The sequence below is a fragment of the Anolis carolinensis genome, unplaced genomic scaffold (assembly GCF_035594765.1).
Source record: "Anolis carolinensis isolate JA03-04 unplaced genomic scaffold, rAnoCar3.1.pri scaffold_15, whole genome shotgun sequence".
NCBI lineage: Eukaryota > Metazoa > Chordata > Lepidosauria > Squamata > Dactyloidae > Anolis > Anolis carolinensis.
In genome coordinates this window covers 118,098-137,402 of record NW_026943826.1, presented here as the reverse complement: position 1 = coordinate 137,402, position 19,305 = coordinate 118,098, and the positions used below count along the sequence as shown (strand labels likewise).

General features: G+C 40.8%; 1 protein-coding gene across 1 annotated transcript; it reads left to right on the top strand.

Annotated features, from left to right (window-relative positions):
- Nucleotides 1-199: 199 nt before the first annotated feature.
- On the top strand, nt 200-17,774 carry LOC134294525 (tumor necrosis factor receptor superfamily member 8-like). The gene is made up of 9 exons (XM_062965962.1): nt 200-289; nt 4,812-4,881; nt 7,670-8,038; nt 9,770-9,863; nt 11,484-11,626; nt 11,709-11,837; nt 14,107-14,132; nt 14,268-14,421; nt 17,075-17,774. The coding sequence occupies exons 1-9, from the start codon at nt 200-202 to the stop codon at nt 17,296-17,298; spliced, it is 1,299 nt and encodes a 432-aa protein (XP_062822032.1). The 3' UTR covers nt 17,299-17,774.
- The last annotated feature ends 1,531 nt before the right edge of the window (nt 17,775-19,305 follow it).

Sequence of the window (19,305 nt, the reverse complement as noted above, 5' to 3'; positions counted from 1 at the left end):
AACATAGCTGGCCAGTCTCAGCGAATGGGGAAAGTCCCCCCATTTCACAGAAGGCAAACTGAGGCCAGTGCTGGGAAACCACAGAGAGAGAGAAAGAGAGAAAGAGAGAAAGAAAGAAAGAGAGAAAGAGCGGGGCCCGTTTGATCTTGGGGGCGGTGCCTGGTCCTCCGTCCTCTTTTGTGGCCCATTTGGGAGCGTGATGGGCCCCTGGGCGGCCACAGTCCTGCTGTCCTGCCTGGCTGCTGTCCATCTCCTCTCTCCGGCCTCCTCCTCCTCCTCCTCCCAAAAGGTGAGCAAGTGCCTCTGCAAGGAGGGTTCGGGTTCCACAGAAGGGGACCCTTGAGGTCATTGGGATGCACAAGACAGACAGATGACGGATGGACAGGATAAGTGATGGATGGGTGGACACACTCGACAGGTGGATAAATTGATTGATTGGATGTCCAGATAGATAACTAGATGGATAGGTGATGGATGGGTGGACACAATAGACCAATGATGGGCAACCTTTTGCACTTGGTGTGTCAAAATTCACCCCCAAAAAAGCATGACTTGGGTGGTGTGTCACTTTGAGAGGAAAAAAAACCCATAATTTCGCACTATGTATAGTTTAAATAACAAAAATGTATAACTGTAATATATAACTGTATTTAATAAATCAAAAATTATTTACTACCCTTATTTCCATGTACAACAATCTATGGGACCTCTTGCCGTTTCCACGCTGATTCCTCTCTCTTCTAGTTTCAATGTAGTCATGAATAATGAATAATATAATAGTAATAATATGATAATGTACTACAATAATAATAGAATAACAATAGAATGATATTTTATATATTGCATTGGGTTGGACTAGATGACCTTTGGGATCCCTTTTGTTATTGCATTGGAAGAAGGTTGGACTAGATGACCTTTGGGATCCCTTTTGAGTATTGCATTGGAAGAAATTTGGACTAGATGACCTTTGGGATCCCTTTTGAATATTGCATTGGAAGAAATTTGGACTAGATGACCTTTGGGGGTCCCTTTTGAATATTGCATTGGGTTGGTCTAGATGACCTTTTGGGTCTCTTTTGAGTATTGCATTGGAAGAAGGTTGGTCTAGATGACCTTTTGGGTCCCTTTTGAGTATTGCATTGGAAGAAGGTTGGACTAGATGACCTTTGGGGTCCCTTTTGAGTATTGCATTGGAAGAAGGTTGGTCTAGATGACCTTTTGGGTCTCTTTTGAGTATTGCATTGGAAGAAGGTTGGACTAGATGACCTTTGGGGTCCCTTTTGAGTATTGCATTGGAAGAAGGTTGGTCTAGATGACCTTTGGGCTCCCTTTTGAGTATTGCATTGGAAGAAATTTGGACTAGATGACCTTTGGGATCCCTTTTGAATATTGCATTGGGTTGGTCTAGATGACCTTTTGGGTCTCTTTTGTTATTGCATTGGAAGAAGGTTGGACTAGATGACCTTTTGGGTCCCTTTTGAGTATTGCATTGGAAGAAGGTTGGACTAGATGACCTTTTGGGTCCCTTTTGAGTATTGCATTGGAAGAAGGTTGGACTAGATGACCTTTTGGGTCCCTTCTGAGTATTGCATTGGAAGAAGGTTGGTCTAGATGACCTTTGGGGGTCCCTTTTGAGTATTGCATTGGGTTGGTCTAGATGACCTTTTGGGCCCCTTTTGAATATTGCATTGGAAGAAGGTTGGACTAGATGACCTTTGGGGTCCCTTTTGGTTTTTGCATTGGAAGAAATTTGGACTAGATGACCTTTGGGATCCCTTTTGAATATTGCATTGGGTTGGACTAGATGACCTTTGGGGGTCCCTTTTGTGTTTTGCATTGGAAGAAGGTTGGTCTAGATGACCTTTGGGGTCCCTTTTGAATATTGCATTGGAAGAAGGTTGGTCTAGATGACCTTTGGGGGTCCCTTTTGTGTTTTGCATTGGAAGAAGGTTGGACTAGATGACCTTTTGGGTCCCTTTTGAGTATTGCATTGGAAGAAATTTGGACTAGATGACCTTTGGGGTCCCTTTTGAATATTGCATTGGGTTGGACTAGATGACCTTTGGGGGTCCCTTTTGTGTTTTGCATTGGAAGAAGGTTGGTCTAGATGACCTTTGGGGTCCCTTTTGAATATTGCATTGGAAGAAGGTTGGACTAGATGACCTTTGGGGGTCCCTTTTGTGTTTTGCATTGGAAGAAATTTGGACTAGATGACCTTTTGGGTCCCTTTTGAGTATTGCATTGGAAGAAATTTGGACTAGATGACCTTTGGGATCCCTTTTGAATATTGCATTGGGTTGGACTAGATGACCTTTGGGGGTCCCTTTTGTGTTTTGCATTGGAAGAAGGTTGGACTAGATGACCTTTTGGGTCCCTTTTGAGTATTGCATTGGAAGAAATTTGGACTAGATGACCTTTGGGATCCCTTTTGAATATTGCATTGGGTTGGACTAGATGACCTTTTGGGTCTCTTTTGTGTTTTGCATTGGAAGAAGGTTGGACTAGATGACCTTTTGGGTCCCTTTTGTGTTTTGCATTGGAAGAAGGTTGGTCTAGATGACCTTTGGGGTCCCTTTTGAATATTGCATTGGAAGAAGGTTGGACTAGATGACCTTTGGGGGTCCCTTTTGTGTTTTGCATTGGAAGAAGGTTGGTCTAGATGACCTTTGGGCTCCCTTTTGGTTTTTGCATTGGAAGAAATTTGGACTAGATGACCTTTGGGGTCCCTTTTGAGTATTACATTGGGTTGGTCTAGATGACCTTTTGGGCCCCTTTTGAATATTGCATTGGAAGAAATTTGGACTAGATGACCTTTGGGTCCCTTTTGTTATTGCATTGGAAGAAGGTTGGACTAGATGACCTTTGGGGGTCCCTTTTGAGTATTGATTTGGGTTGGACTAGATGACCTTTTGGGTCCCTTTTGAATATTGCATTGGAAGAAGGTTGGTCTAGATGACCTTTGGGGGTCCCTTTTGAGTATTGCATTGGGTTGGTCTAGATGACCTTTTGGGCCCCTTTTGAATATTGCATTGGAAGAAGGTTGGACTAGATGAACTTTTGGGTCCTCTAGCTCTTTTGTGGTCCCTTCTATGATGAGAAATGGTGGGGGGGGGGGGAAATCCCACCATATATATATATATATATATATATATATATATATATATATATATCTCTTTCTCTCTCTCTCTCGAGTAAAGCAAGCATTTCTCGCACCCTGCGAACTACATTCATTCGGAGAAAAAATTCTTATCTTTTTCTGAGTCAGCATTAACATCAAAAGGGAGACTTTATGAATGAGTCACGCCTGGCAGGACAGAGAGTGACACGAAAGAAGAAAGAGAGAGAGAAAGAAGGGAAGACGAGAGAAATTGCAAACTTAATTACATATATAATAATATATATAATAATATAGATTATATATATAATTATATATATAATTATATATCTATATATATATATAAAAGAGTGATGGCATCACGGCTATTCACAAAGCAACAAAAGTACAGGCCCCCCAACCTCGAAATTTGACAACACAACCCATCATCCACGCCTCTAGGTTGATACAACAAAAAGAAAAGAAAAATAAAGTCCTAATTAGAGGGAGAGGAATAATTGCTTTTATCCAATTGCTGCCAGTTAGAAGGCTAAGCTCCTCCAACTTGGTCTCCTAGCAACCCAATAAAAAATAATAAAAAACACTAAAAAACAATTAAAAACACTAAAAAATTAACACAATAAAATATTATAATAACAGAAAATAACTAAAAATAATACAAGAAAATAATAAAATATAATAAATGAAAAGATAACTTACAATAAAATTAATAAAAAAAATACAAATAACGTCAAATAAAAATTACACAACAATTTTTAACCAATACCACCACCACTTTGCCACAGCAACGCGTGGCCGGGCACAGCTAGTATCTATATAAATGAGTGATGGCATCACGGCGACCAACAAAACAACAAAACTACAAGCCCCCCCAACCTCAAAATTTGACAGCACAACCCATCATCCACGCCTCTAGGTTGATACAACAAAAAGAAAAGAAAAATAAAGTCCTAATTAGAGGGAGAGGAATAATTGTTTTTATCCAATTGCTGCCAGTTAGAAGGCTAAGCTCTGCCCACTTGGTCTCCTAGCAACCTACTCAGCCCAGGGGACAGGCACAGTTAGGCCTCGGCCTGTTCCACAGATTATCTAATTATCTAAGAATACTAGCAGTGCCCTGCCACGTGTTGCTGTGGCCAATTGGAATGGCAGTGAATAGCCTCGCTGCTTCAAAGCCTGCCCGTTTTCTACTAGGGATGTGTAGTTTGTTTGTAAGAACGTAGAGACGTGGATGAGGGGTGGTGTTGTCAATTTTCTAGGTTGGGGGGCCTTTAGTTTTGTTGTTTTGCCCGGTGGAGCGATGCCATATAGATATACAGTAGAGTCTCACTTATCCAAGCTAAACGGGCCGGCAGAAGCTTGGATAAGGGAATATGTTGGATAATAAGGAGGGATTAAGGAAAAGCCTATTAAACATCAAATTAGGTTATGATTTTACAAATTAAGCACCAAAACATCATGTTAGACAACAAATTTGGCAGAAAAAGTAGTTCAATACACAGTAATGTTATATTGTAATTACTGTATTTACGAATTTAGCACCAAAATATCAGGATATATTGAAAACATTGACTACAAAAATGGCTTGGATAATCCAGAAGCTTGGATAAGCGAGACTCTACTGTATGTATGTATAAGACATTTGGAAGTGTTATTTCTTTTAACCTACGGCTTTGTTCCTTCTCTGATCCTATAGGAATGTGACAATTTTCCCAGTTCGTATTATGACGAAGCCGCCCAAAAATGTTGCTACCGATGCCCCGCAGGTAATATGTAATAATGTTACATATACGGTAGAGTCTCACTTATCCAACATTCACTTATCCAACGTTCTGGATTATCCAACACATTTTTGTAGTCAGTGCTTTCAATACATCATGATGTTTTGGTGCTAAATTCGTAAATACAGTAATTACTACATAGCATTACTGTGTATTGAACTACAGTAGAGTCTCACTTATCCAACACTCGCTTATCCAACGTTCTGGATTATCCAACACATTTTTGTAGTCAATGTTTTCAATACATCGTGATATTTCGGTGCTAAATTCGTAAATACAGTAATTACTACATAGCATTACTGTGTATTGAACTACAGTAGAGTCTCACTTATCCAACACTCGCTTATCCAACGTTCTGGATTATCCAATACATTTTTGTAGTCAATGCTTTCAATACATCATGATATTTTGGTGTTAAATTCGTAAAAACAGTAATTACTACATAGCATTACTGTGTATTGAACTACAGTAGAGTCTCACTTATCCAAGCCTCGCTTATCCAACGTTCTGGATTATCCAACACATTTTTGTAGTCAATGTTTTCAATACATCGTGATATTTTGGTGCTAAATTCGTAAATACAGTAATTACTACATAGCATTACTGTGTATTGAACTACAGTAGAGTCTCACTTATCCAAGCCTCGCTTATCCAACGTTCTGGATTATCCAACACATTTTTGTAGTCAATGTTTACAATACATCGTGATATTTTGGTGCTAAATTCGTAAAAACAGTAATTACTACATAGCCTATTGAACTACTTTTTCTGTCAAATTTGTTGTCTAACATGATGTTTTGGTGCTTAATTTGTAAAATCATAACCTATTTTGACGTTTAATAGGCTTTTCCTTAATCTCTCCTTATTATCCAACATATTTGCTTATCCAACGTTCTGCCGGCCCGTTTATGTTGGATAAGTGAGACTCTACTGTATAAGACTACTAATGACAACAATAATAAATAGAATAACAAAATAAAATGATAATTATAATAATATTAAATACAATACTACTAAAAGTAATAACTATAATGATATATATAATAATGCTTCCTGCCCTGAAAGCGGTGCCCTAGTTTCAAGGGGTAAAAAAGGAGATTCGCACCCAAAGGTGCAAATAACCCAGAAAGTACAAGCCGTGGGCGGGGAAATTCAGTTTTTTCTCTTATTTTAAAGAGGCGGAAATCCCTGGTATTTGGGTTCCTGGCAGGCCAGCCGGCCACAGCACGAGGCCACGAATATCTATCAAATTTAGTAATTTATTGCATTTTTATCTTCATTTGTATTTGAATTTGTTGCACCCTGCTTTGAGCCATCAGTTCAATCTTGAGGTCCTGAGAGCGGCTGAGTTTTTCCTGTTTTTTTTCGTCAATGCGACTGTCACCTGGGATGGCGACATCAATGATCCAAACCTTTTCTTTTCCACAACTGTGATGTCTGGGGTGTTGTGTTCCAGAACTTTGTCAGTCTGGATTCGGAAGTCCCACAGTATCTTTGCGTGCTCATTTTCCAAGACTTTTGCAGGTTTGTGATCCCACCAGTTCTTTGCTGCTGGAAGGTGGTACTTGAGGCATAAGTTCCAATGGATGATTTGGGCCACAGAGTTGTGCCTCTGTTTGTAGTCTGTCTGTGCAATTTTCTTACAGCAGCTGAGGATATGATCCATGGTTTCGTCGGTTTCCTTGCACAGTCTGCCTTTTGGGTCATCAGCTGATTTTTCGATCTTGGCCTGAATAGCCTTTGTCCTGATGTCTTGCTCCTGGACTGCAAGGATCAGGCCTTCTGTCTCCTTCCTTCTTCAGGGTCCCATTCATGAGCCAGAGCCAGGTCTTCTCCTTGTCAGCTTTTCCTTCAATTTTGTCAAGGAACTTTCCATGCAATGTTTTGTTGTGCCAGCTGTCAGCTCTAGTTTGTAGTGCGGTTTTCTTGTACTGGTTTTTTGTCTGCTGTGCTTTGAGGAGTTTCTGATTTTTGACTTCTGTATGGGAAAACGGAAACTGAAATCCAGTCTCTGACCAACACTGTCTGAATTTTTAGCACTGATATCATCATGGAGTTTGGTTTGGACAAATGTTCAACAGTGGAATTGAAGAAGGGAAAAATCATTGAAAGTGAGGGCATAAATATGCCCAATGGCCAAACAATAAAGTGTCACCAGCCAGAGGCCTATAAATATCTGGGCATATTACAGCTGGACAACATCAAGCACGAACATGTGAAGACTGGTCAGTAAAGAATACACACAAAGGGTCAGAAAAATTCTCAAAAGCAAGCTCAATGGAGGCAACACCATCAAGGCCATAAACACCTGGGCCATACCTGTCATAAGATATACTGCTGGCATCATAAATTGGACACAGGCGGAACTGGACAATTTGGACAGAAAAACAAGAAAACTCATGACCATTCATCATTCACTGCACCCTCGCAGTGATGTTGACCGGCTATATCTGCCTAGAAGATCAGGGGGCAGAGGACTCTTGCAAGTAAAACAAGCCGTCAAAGAGGAAGAACATGCCCTGGCAGAATATGTCAAGCAAAGTGAAGAACCTGCTTGGATTGAAGTCAAAAATCAGAAACTCCTCAAAGCACAGCAGACAAAAAACCAGTACAAGAAAACCGCACTACAAACTAGAGCTGACAGCTGGCATGGAAAGTTCCTTGACAAAATTGAAGGAAAAGCTGATAAGACCAAGATCGAAAAATGTATTATTATTATTATTATTATTATTATTATTATTATTATTATTATTATTATTTCTTCCCCCCAAAGGCTATCATCCCAAGATCAAATGCCCCTTGGATTTCACCCACGGCTGCATCAAGATCCCCTGCCAACCCGGGTTCTACCTAAACCATCGCCTGGCCACCCCGCAGTGCGCCGCTTGTGTCCAATGTGCCCCAGGTGGGTGTTTCCATCCTCTATCCGCTTTGGGTTTCAGTCCAAACTTCTCCGGGGATCCACTCTTTCCTTTCCTTCCAACAGACCGCAGTTTAGTGGAAGTCTCTCCCTGCCGCGCCAATTTCAGCCGGGTTTGCGGATGCCGACAAGGCTGGTTCTGCCGGACGCCGGTGCTGGATTCCTGCCTCCGTTGCGCAAAGCATCGCTCCTGTGGGGCCGGATTCGGGGTGCGGGACACAGGTGGGTCACGGCATCCGCAGCAGCATCATACAAGAAACTCTCTGAGAACCCATGGCACCCATAGGGAATTGCAGATGACATACTACTAATAATAGGAATAATAATAATAATAATAATAATAATAATAATAATAATAATAATAATAATAATACAAGAGACTCTGTGAACCCATGGCACCCATAGGGAATTGCAGATGACATACTACTAATAATAGGAATAATAATAATAATAATAATAATAATAATAATAATAATAATAATAATACAAGAGACTCTCTGTGAACCCATGGCACCCATAGGGAATTGCAGATGACATACTACTAATAATAGGAATAATAATAATAATAATAATAATAATAATAATAATAATAATAATAATACAAGAGACTCTGTGAACCCATGGCACCCATAGGGAATTGCAGATGACATACTACTAATAATAGGAATAATAATAATAATAATAATAATAATAATAATAATAATAATACAAGAGACTCTCTGTGAACCCATGGCACCCATAGGGAATTGCAGATGACATACTACTAATAATAGTAATAATAATAATAACAATAATAATAATAATAATAATAATAATACAAGAGACTCTCTGTGAACCCATGGCACCCATAGGGAATTGCAGATGACATACTACTAATAATAGGAATAATAATAATAATAATAATAATAATAATAATAATAATAATAATACAAGAGACTCTCTGTGAACCCATGGCACCCATAGGGAATTGCAGATGACATACTACTAATAATAGGAATAATAATAATAATAATAATAATAATAATACAAGAGACTCTCTGTGAACCCATGGCACCCATAGGGAATTGCAGATGACATACTACTAATAATAGGAATAATAATAATAAGAATAATAATAATAATACAAGAGACTCTCTGTGAACCCATGGAACCCATAGGGAATTGCAGATGACATACTACTAATAATAGGAATAATAATAATAATAGGAATACTAATAATACAAGAGACTCTCTGAGAACCCATGGCACCCATAGGGAATTGTAGATGGCATAATAAAAATAGGAATACTAATAATACAAGAGACTCTCATTTAACCCTTGGCCCCAATAGTGAATGGTAGATTGCATAATAATAATAATAATAATAATAATAATAATAATAATAATAATACAAGAGACTCTCTGTGAACCCATGGCACCCATAGGGAATAATAATAATAATGCAGTAGACTTTCCATTAGTAGATGCCAGAATGATGGTAATAATAATAGTAGTAGTAATAATAACACACTGGCACCCTAGACACCAGATTAATGATGATGATGATGATACACGTGCACTCTACGTACTAGATTAATAACAACAACAACACAATACATTCTCAGTTAACCCATGGAACCCATAGGGAATTGGTAGATGCCATAGTAATAATAATAATAATAATAATAATAATAATAATAATAATAATAATAATAATAATAATAGTAATAATACAGCAGTAGACTCGGTTAACTCATAATTCGTCAAAAGGAGCCCCAAAGGCCATCCAGTCCAACCCCGTTCCATCAGAGGATCTAGAGATTCGTTGAGAGAACAACCTTTGAGGAATCTTAAGCTCCTCTTGGACAATTCTATAACCAAGTTCCATTTGATAGATTTAAAATATATATAAGATTTTCCTATATGTATACTGTAGATCTAAATGAAGAGAGGTGTCCTTGGTTCTTTTGCCAGGAACAGCTGAAAAGGACACGGTCTGTGAGGAATGCCCGCCGGGGACGTTTTCGGACCAGGATTCGCCTTCGCAGCCCTGCCGGAGACACACCAAGTAAACAATACATAATAATAGTAGTAATAGTATAGTAATAATAAAAATAAGTAGCACAGTACTTTTTGTGTCTGTGGGGTCCTCTGAGATCATTTGGGGCTATCACAATAATCATTTTAGATATATAATAAAATTATATACGAGTATAATATACTTAATAATGATAATGATGTATTTATCTCTCTGGGGTCCTTTGGGGTCATTTAGGGTCATCATGACATTATTATGATGATCAATTGATATTAATAATAATATGATGTATTTATCTCTCTGGGGTCCTCTAGAAGCAGAGTTGCGCAGCAGAAACATGCTGGGCCCATAACCATTGTCATGGAAATTAGCATGCCAGAGTGCTGATTCTTATCCAATTACTCACTTCATAAGTTTTCTGCTCCAACTGAGTGGTTCTTGTCTTTATTTACATTTTAGCTTACAATTGAATCGAACGTACTCGTTACATGGTGTCATCAAATGATAGATGTTGGTGTGTGAAAATTTTAGTCTCCACCAATTGGCTACACAATGGTGACATCGGTAATTGCCTACCAAATTGGACTTGGTAGTTTGAGCATTGTGGTTTACATCGGAATGTACCAATATACAGTAGAGTCTCGCTTATCCAACATCCGCTTAGCCAACGTTCTGGATTATCCAACGCATTTTTGCAGTCAATGTTTTCAATATATCATGATATTTTGGTGCTAAATTCATAAATACTGTAATTACAACATAGCATTACTGCGTACTGAACTACTTTTTCTGTCAAATTTGTGTATAACATGATGTTTTGGTGCTTAATTTGTAAAATCATAACCTAATTTGATGTTTAATAGGCTTCTCCTTAATCTCTCCTTATTATCCAACATATTTGCTTATCCAACGTTCTGCCGGCCCGTTTATGTTGGATAAGTGAGACTCTACTGTATCGCCAATGTTCTTGGTTCTTTTATACGCTACCAATGGGGGTCTAACATCTAGGATCATGGGTTTTTAACATAACTTATGCAATCATATTACTATAATATTGACAATCATCACAATATTATTATTATTACAGTAGAGTCTCACTTATCCAACACTCGCTTATCCAACGTTCTGGATTATCCAACGAAATTGTTGTAGTCAATGTTTTCAATATAACGTGATATTTTGGTGCTAATTTTGTAAATACAGTAATTACAACATAACATTACTGGTATTGAACTACTTTTTCTGTCCAATTTGTTGTCTAACATGATGTTTTGGTGCTTAATTTGTAAAATCATAACCTATTTTGATGTTTAATAGGCTTTTTCTTAATCTCTCCTTATTATCCAACATATTCGCTTATCCAACGTTCTGCCGGCCCGTTTATGTTGGATAAGTGAGACTCTACTGTATTATTATTATTATTATTATTAATAATAATAATATGTATTTATCTCTCTGGGATCCTCTGGTATTCTTTGGGGTCATCATCACCGTCATATTATTATGATGATTAATTATTTATTTAATTATGATTAAATAATTGATTAGTTGATATATTTATCTCTCTGTGGTCATTTGAGGACAAATCATCATCATTATCATACCTAATAATAATAATAATAATAACTGTGACTGTTATATCTTTCCTAGTTGTTCCACGCTCCGAAAGCCCATGGCTAGCCATGGAAACACTACCCACGATGCTCAATGCGCTGACTTAGTGACCAGTCGGCCGGCCAAAAGGGCGACTGAGGACACAGGGAGCATTGCCATAGAAGAAGCTTCAGCCAGAGGTGAGTCTGGCTAGACCTGTCCGCAACATGGAATTGTAGCTTTACGATCCCAGTCTAAGCCCTATGAGTTATTTTTTTTCAGGCGAGTGGGATCTCAGCCTTCTGGGAGGGCTGCTCCTCTCTGGGTTGGTACTCTGCGCATGCTCCGTGGCGGCGGTCTGGCGAAGGAGGAGGGCTTGCAGCACATGGATCCTGCCACAGAAAATGAAGCGTGAGTAGAGGGGGCTCCAGAGGCCATCTAGACCAGGGGTCCCCAAACTAAGGCCCGGGGGCCGGATGCGGCCCTCCAAGGTCATTTACCTGGCCCCCACCCTCAGTTTTATAATATAATATATTGTATATACATATAATGTTGATAATAATATAATAATGTAATACAATATAACACTAATAATAATAGCTGGAACTAGGGAGTATCCAGACACAAGTGTTTGTGCATAACGATTGCATCAGTTCAGTTCTGTTCAGTTGAGTTCTTTCAGCCTAAAGCTCAAGTCAAGTTCTGTTGGAGAACACAGAAGTCCTGAGTTCGTCTGTCGTCTGTACTAGTTGTGCCCGGCCACGCGTTGCTATGGCTAGGACTTAATTTTTCTTTTCTTTTTGTTGTATGAACGTAGAGGCGTAGATGAGAGGTTGTGCTGTCAATTTTCGAGGTTGTGGGGCGTTTAGTTTAGTTGTTTTGTCCGGTGCCGTGATTCCATTACCCTTTTATATATATAGATAGACAAAGTTACAAACTTGACATTACACTACATTTCCTTTGACCACTTGGAGTGTCTCTGGTGTCGTTGTGAGAAGGCATGTGGCAGGGCTCAGGCCGCATTGTAGTCAGTGGTCTGTGGTTTGCTCTCACTTTTATAATGGCTCTGCATCTCGTGGTGCCAGAGCTCAGTCTGTTCTACACCTTCCAAGTCGCCCCGTCTTCTGTGTCCCTAGCAGGGAATTTCTCATCTAGTCTCAGCCACGGATTGAGGTTCTGGACTTTATCCTGCCACTTTTGGACTCTCGCTTGCTGACGTGTTCTTCAGGGTCCCATTCGTGAGCCAGAGCCAGGTCTTCTCCTTATCAGCTTTTCCTTCCATTTTGTCAAGGAACTTTCCATGCAATGTTTTGTTGTTGTTGTTGTTGTTGTTGTTATGACACAGCAAACAAGATAGATATGCTGGATTTCATATCACAAAATCACAGGTCGAACACTTCCCAAGTGTCTAGGACTGTGTGATGTATTTTCGGATGATGCTGCAGATCCCAGTCGGGTGGCCTTTTGCAGTTGGCAGATTGTGATTTTGTCAATGTCTATTGTTTCCAAATGCCGGCTGAGATCTTTCGCTGTGCCCATCACCACCGGGACCACCTGCACTGGTTTCTGCCAGAGTCTTTGCAGTTCAATCTTGAGGTCCTGATAGCGGCTGAGTTTTTCCTGTTGTTTTTCGTCAATGCGACTGTCACCTGGGATGGCGACATCCATGATCCAAACCTTTTTCTTTTCCACAACTGTGATGTCTGGTGTGTTGTGTTCCAGAACTTTGTCAGTCTGGATTCGGAAGTCCCACAGTATCTTTGCGGGCTCATTTTCCAAGACTTTTGCAGGTTTGTGATCCCACCAGTTGTTTGCTGCAGGGAGGTGGTACTTGAGGCATAAGTTCCAGTGAATCATTTGGGCCTCATAGTTGTGCCTCTGTTTGTAGTCTGTCTGTGCGATTTTCTTACAGCAGCTGAGGATATGATCCATGGTTTCGTCGGTTTCCTTGCACAGTCTGCATTTTGGGTCATCAGCTGATTTTTCGATCTTGGCCTGAATGGCCTTTGTCCTGATGTCTTGCTCCTGGGCTGCAAGGATCAGGCCTTCTGTCTCCTTCTTCAGGGTCCCATTCGTGAGCCAGAGCCAGGTCTTCTCCTTATCAGCTTTTCCTTCCATTTTGTCAAGGAACTTTCCATGCAATGTTTTGTTGTGCCAGCTGTCAGCTCTAGTTTGTAGTGCGGTTTTCTTGTACTGGTTTTTTGTCTGCTGTGTTTTGAGGAGTTTCTGGTTTTTGACTTCAATCAAAGCAGGTTCTTCACTTTGCTTGACATCTTCTGCCAGGGCATGTTCTTCTTCTTTGACGGCTTGTTTTACTTGTAAGAGTCCTCTGCCCCCTGATCTTCTAGGCAGATATAGCCGGTCAACATCACTGCGAGGGTGCTGGGAGTGATGAATGGTCATGAGTTTTCTTGTTTTTCTGTCCAAATTGTCCAGTTCCATCTGTGTCCAGTTTATGATGCCAGCAGTATATCTTATGACAGGTATGGCCCAGGTGTTTATGGCCTTGATGGTGTTGCCTCCATTGAGCTTGCTTTTGAGAATTTTTCTGACCCTTTGTGTGTATTATTATTATTATTATTATTATTATTATTATTATTATTATTAGAGGCTGGATGAGGGCAACGCATGGATTCCGAGTTGTAATCCTGTTCTTTCTTCCCTCCTTTTTCCAACACAGTATCGAACCAGGCCAAGATATGCGCAGTAAGTAGGGCATCAAATCGATAAGTCGTACCTGCCATTAATGTGGGATTAAACCTGCTTAAATGGGGCAAGTGTGGATGGCGGAGAGTCTTAGGACTATTTCAACTTTCTCCTTCTCTGGGGTTTCTTTTCAAGAAAGAGATTAATTTGCTGAATTCGGTGGAAGAAGAAGAAGGAGGTGATGCTCCAGGCCCTGATGGTGACTCGGAAATGGAGGCTGTTTTAGAACTGGTCCAAGCGGACGGCGGAGGAGCGGGAGACGCACTTCCGCAATGCACCAATTGCATTGGTGAGTTGGGGGCTTTCCACGAGGAAATGGATATAGGTCACTATTATGGGAGAACGACCGTGTGTTAGGCATTTATTATGATCCACACAGTCGAAGGCTTTAGAAGAGTCAATAAAGCAGAAGTAGATGTTTACCTGAAACTCCCTGCCTTCCTCCGTTATCCAGAATCCGGATATTGGCAATTTGGTCTCTGGTTCCTCTGGTGATTAACAATGCTTCTTAAGGCCCATTCAACCTCACTCCTCATGATGTCTGGTTCTAATTCACTCACCACCCCATCAAAGCTATCCTCTATATTATTATCTTTCCTATACAGATCTTCTGTATAATCTCGCCAACTTCTCTTGATCTCTTCAGTTTGATCTCTTCAGCTGGGATCTCATCATCTCCTGCTGCCTTGTTATTAGCAATGCTTCTTAAGGCCCATTCGACCTCACTCCACAAGATGTCTGCTTCTAACTCACACACCACACCGTCAAAGCTATATTATTATCTTTCCTATACAGATGTTCTGTATAATCTCGCCATCTTCTCTTGATCTCTTCAGCTGGGATCCCGTTGTCTCCTGCTGCCTTGTTATTAGCAATGCTTCTTAAGGCCCATTCAACCTCACTCCTCAGGATCTCTGGTTCTAATTCACACACCACACCGTCAAAGCTATCCTCTATATTATTATCTTTCCTATACAGATGTTCTGTATAATCTCACCATCTTCTCTTGATCTCTTCAGCTGGGATCCCGTCGTCTCCTGCTGCCTTGTTATTAGCAATGCTTCTTAAGGCCCATTCGACCTCACTCCTCAGGATGTCTGGTTCTGATTCACTCACCACTCCGTCAAAGCTATCCTCTATATTATTATCTTTCCTATACAGATCTTCTGTATAATTTCGCCATCTTCTCTTGAACCATTCAGCTTGATCTCTTCAGCTGGGATCCTGTCGTCTCCTGCTGCCTTGTTATTAGCAATGCTTCTTAAGGCCCATTCAACCTCACTCCTCAGGATGTCTGGTTCTAATTCACACACCACACCGTCAAAACTATCCTCTATATTATTATCCTTCCTATACAGATCTTCTGTATATTCTCACCACCTTCTCTTGATCTCTTCAGTTTGATCTCTTCAGTTGGGAGCCCGCCGTCTTCTGCTGCCTTGTTATTAGCAATGCTTCTTAAGGCCCATTCAACCTCACTCCTCAGGATGTCTGGTTCTGATTCACTCACCACTCTGTCAAAACTATCCTCAATATTATCGTCTTTCCTATACAGATCTTCTGCATAGTCTGTGAAACTAAGCTGAAACTAAGTTTCCCAAAATGTGAAGTCTCTAAGTGCAATACTTGCTGATCTAGAGTCCTTTCTCTGAAGGGAAGACAGTCAGCGGGAAAATTCAGAAAATGCCATTTTGGGGTCTAATAAAATTGAATCTAAATGTATAAAAATGGCTAGGACATTGAAATCTACCTATCCATTTATCCATCTATCTATCCATCAATACTTCTATCCATTTGTCACTTATCTACACATCCATCCATCTACCATATCTATCAATCAATCATTCTATCCATGCATTCGTCATCAATCTATCTATCCTTCTATCTATTCATTTGTTGATTATCTATCCCCATCTATCCTGCTATTAATCTGTCTATTGATCAATCTTTCCATCCTTCATCTATTTATCTGTCCACTCATTGTCTCTCCTATCTATCCATCTATCGATCTATCTATCTATCAATCATTTATCTTAGCTACCTATCCTTCTATCCACCTATTCATTCATCTGTAATATATCTGTCGCACCTCAGGCTAAGTTCACCTTGCTATAGATACCCAGTCAGACACACAGGTAGTCTTTTGAGGTTTTTATTAAGCAAAGCAGGTTATACATCAAACAAGCAATCAAAAGGTAGTTCAAAGTTGTAGTGAAAGAGTCAATAAGTCCAATACGATCATAAGGTAAAGAAATGTCCAATAATCCAAAATGCAAGGTCCATAAGTTCAAAGAGCATGGCAAGAGCAATAATCCACAAGGCAAGGCATTAGTCCATAGAGTCCAAAGAACGAGGCCCAAGAATCCAAGAACACTGGCAAGGAAAACATCCACCTAGATGAAGCGATGAATTGCTCTGACAAAGAGTGATCTGCAAAGGCACACTTCAATAACAACTCAGGAAGGTGTTCCTTTTCCCACAGCTAGACTCCCGTTCGCGCGCTAAACGCTCACTTCTACGAACCTGGGAACCCATCCAAGACAAACTGTCCTCTCTGGATAACTCATTGCTTGTGCTACCATTATCTTGCACCTGGCCTGGAGCTAAACCGTCTCCCTCATTATTTTCCAAAGCTGAAGTTTCTCCCTCATCATTTCTCAAGGGAAGAATGTCAGCCTGACTGTTATCTGTTTCTCCTGAGGTCAGCAGTTCATCCTGCTCAAACTGAAACTGCATCTCTGAGCTGGCTTCAGCCTCAGACTGCTGCTCTTGAATCCCAAAACCAGAATCCCCTTCATCTTCATCTTAAATCTGGCCAGCCTGTGGCTGGGATACAACAATATCCTACCAGCTGTTAGGAATGGTGGGAGTTGCAGTCCAAAACACCTGGAGGGCCCATGTCTGACTTATTCCATCTTTTTCTCCCCTTCTTTCTTCCGTAGAGAAGATCTACATCATGAGAGCGGATACAGTGATTGTGGGCTCGGTCTCCGAAGCCCCGACCGGGAAAAAAGACGACGGCGGAAGCGGAGATCCTGAAGAGTGGAGCGTGGCCGTGCGGTATCCCGAACAGGAAACGGAGCCCCCTCCAGGAAGTGACCTCACAACCCCCGTGGAAGAAGAGTGGGAATCCCACTATTCCGGAGGGAAGACCTTGGCCATCTAGGAGGCATGACGCATGAAGGCATGAAGCCTCAGTCTGTGCTCTGATGAGGCACAGGGAAGATTGATTCCAGGTTGATGGGATCAAGGAGACTCAATTGTTCATTTTGAGTCGGCTTTAAATAAGTTTGGTGACTTATTTAATGTAGTCTGTGTCCTGGAAAGGCACAGAGAATCTGTGATAGTATATCACAGGGGTGACTGTGGTTTGAAGTCCAAGTTTCAGACTTTGGGAACCAATTCCAGCTGGACTCACAGAGATCCATTGAAGCAACAGTTTAAAAGGAGCAGAGGAAGAAGTTTTAACTACTTTAAATAAAAGAGGTGATACTTTAGAGAGTTTGATTCATCTCATTCTAGTATTGTAACTGTTAATAAGAATACCGCTAAGTGAAACATCTTTTGTAACCACCAAGCTTGTGCCTGAATAAACTTGATATTGTTCTTTTTACATCAAAGCCTCTGTCGTCTATAGACTCCCTCAGCACAATGGCGAATAAATTAAAAGGCTTTCTCTGAAGCCTTCTGTGAGTAGACTAGATGACCTTTGGGGATCCCTTCCAGTTTTATTAGTGGACTAGATGTCTTTTGGGAGTCCATTCCAGCTTTACTATTGGGATTTTTTTTTGTTTTCTTCCAAATTCGAACTCCATATTTGGGACCTCATCCCCTCCGTCTGCATTGTTTGCCAATTATAAAGCCTTGTTTATTATTATACTAATACAGTAGAGTCTCACTTATCCAACATAAACGGGCCGGCAGAACGTTGGATAAGCGAATATGTTGGATAATAAGGAGGGATTAAGGAAAAGCCTATTAAACATCAAATTAGGTTATGACTTTACAAATTAAGCACCAAAACATCATGTTACACAACAAATTTGACAGAAAAAGTAGCTCAATACGCAGTAATGTTATGTTGTAATTACTGTATTTACAAATTTAGCACCAAAATATCACGATATATTGAAAACATTGACTACAAAAATGCGTTGGATAATCCAGAACGTTGGATAAGCGAATGTTGGATAAGTGAGACTCTACTGTATATATATAATTAAAATATATATTTTTAAAGACTATTTTAAGTCTTTATCAACCAGTTGTGTTATGATTGAGCCTCGTGGCTCTGTTTCTGACAGGCGTGGGCGTAAGACTCCTCGAGAGTCGGATACTCTCGAGGAGCGAGAGAGAAAAAGACTGCGAGACATATTTGCAGCACCCTCTGACGAAGAGTCTTTCGAAGGGTTCACGGAGAGAATGGAGGAAGGGCTGGTTAGCTCAGAGGAGGATGAGATGGATTGGACTCGGGTAAGGGAGGAATTGGGGGCCACTGGCCATGATGGGGCAGAAGATGAATGGGGACCTTCAGGATTAGACCCATGGCGTAGCTGGAGGGATGGGACGGGATCCACAGCTGGAGATGCTGTTGGGCGTAGTCAGAGGTGTTCCAGCTCTGACGAGGAAAGTGATGAGGAAACGCCCGGGTTAAGGAGGGCAGCTGACAGTGATGAAGATTTGTAACTGGCATAAAATGGGGCTTGGGAGCAATTGCAAATTGCGTCGGGCAAGGTAATCTGGGCAAACGCTTGGGATTCGTGTGTGTGTGTGGGACGCTTCCCTGAAGACTTGTGTACTTTCCTGTGCTGAGACGTAAGTTGATTGGAATCCAGGGTCAGACGGCGGGAGGGATTGTGTGGGCATTTGTTTGTGCAAACCTGTGCTTACTCTTATTAGCTTGACCTTCCGTCGTCTTCCTGACGGACGCCATCTCCTGCTTTGAGAACTCGGACTGAACTGACCACGGCTTGTCTTCCCCCCTTCTTGGACTTGGAAAAACTACAAACGTCTGCTTCTGGCTTTGATCTACGGAACGGAACTGGTCTACTCTACTGCTAAAATCCCTGGCTGCGTCTGCTCGTGTTGGAGATCCTGTCTGCTGTGTGTGCGTGTGGGAGCGACGCAAGTTACTCTAAACACAGTGTTGGCAGCAGAGAGGAATCTGCTGCCA

Bases quoted from the DNA above. Each gene is read 5' to 3' on its own strand.
- LOC134294525 (XM_062965962.1), top strand. From the start codon at position 200: ATGGGCCCCTGGGCGGCCACAGTCCTGCTGTCCTGCCTGGCTGCTGTC. The intron at 11,627-11,708 runs GTGAGTCTGGCT...ATTTTTTTTCAG, and splicing joins AGAAGAAGCTTCAGCCAGAG to GCGAGTGGGATCTCAGCCTT. The intron at 14,422-17,074 runs GTGAGTTGGGGG...TTTCTTCCGTAG, and splicing joins GCAATGCACCAATTGCATTG to AGAAGATCTACATCATGAGA.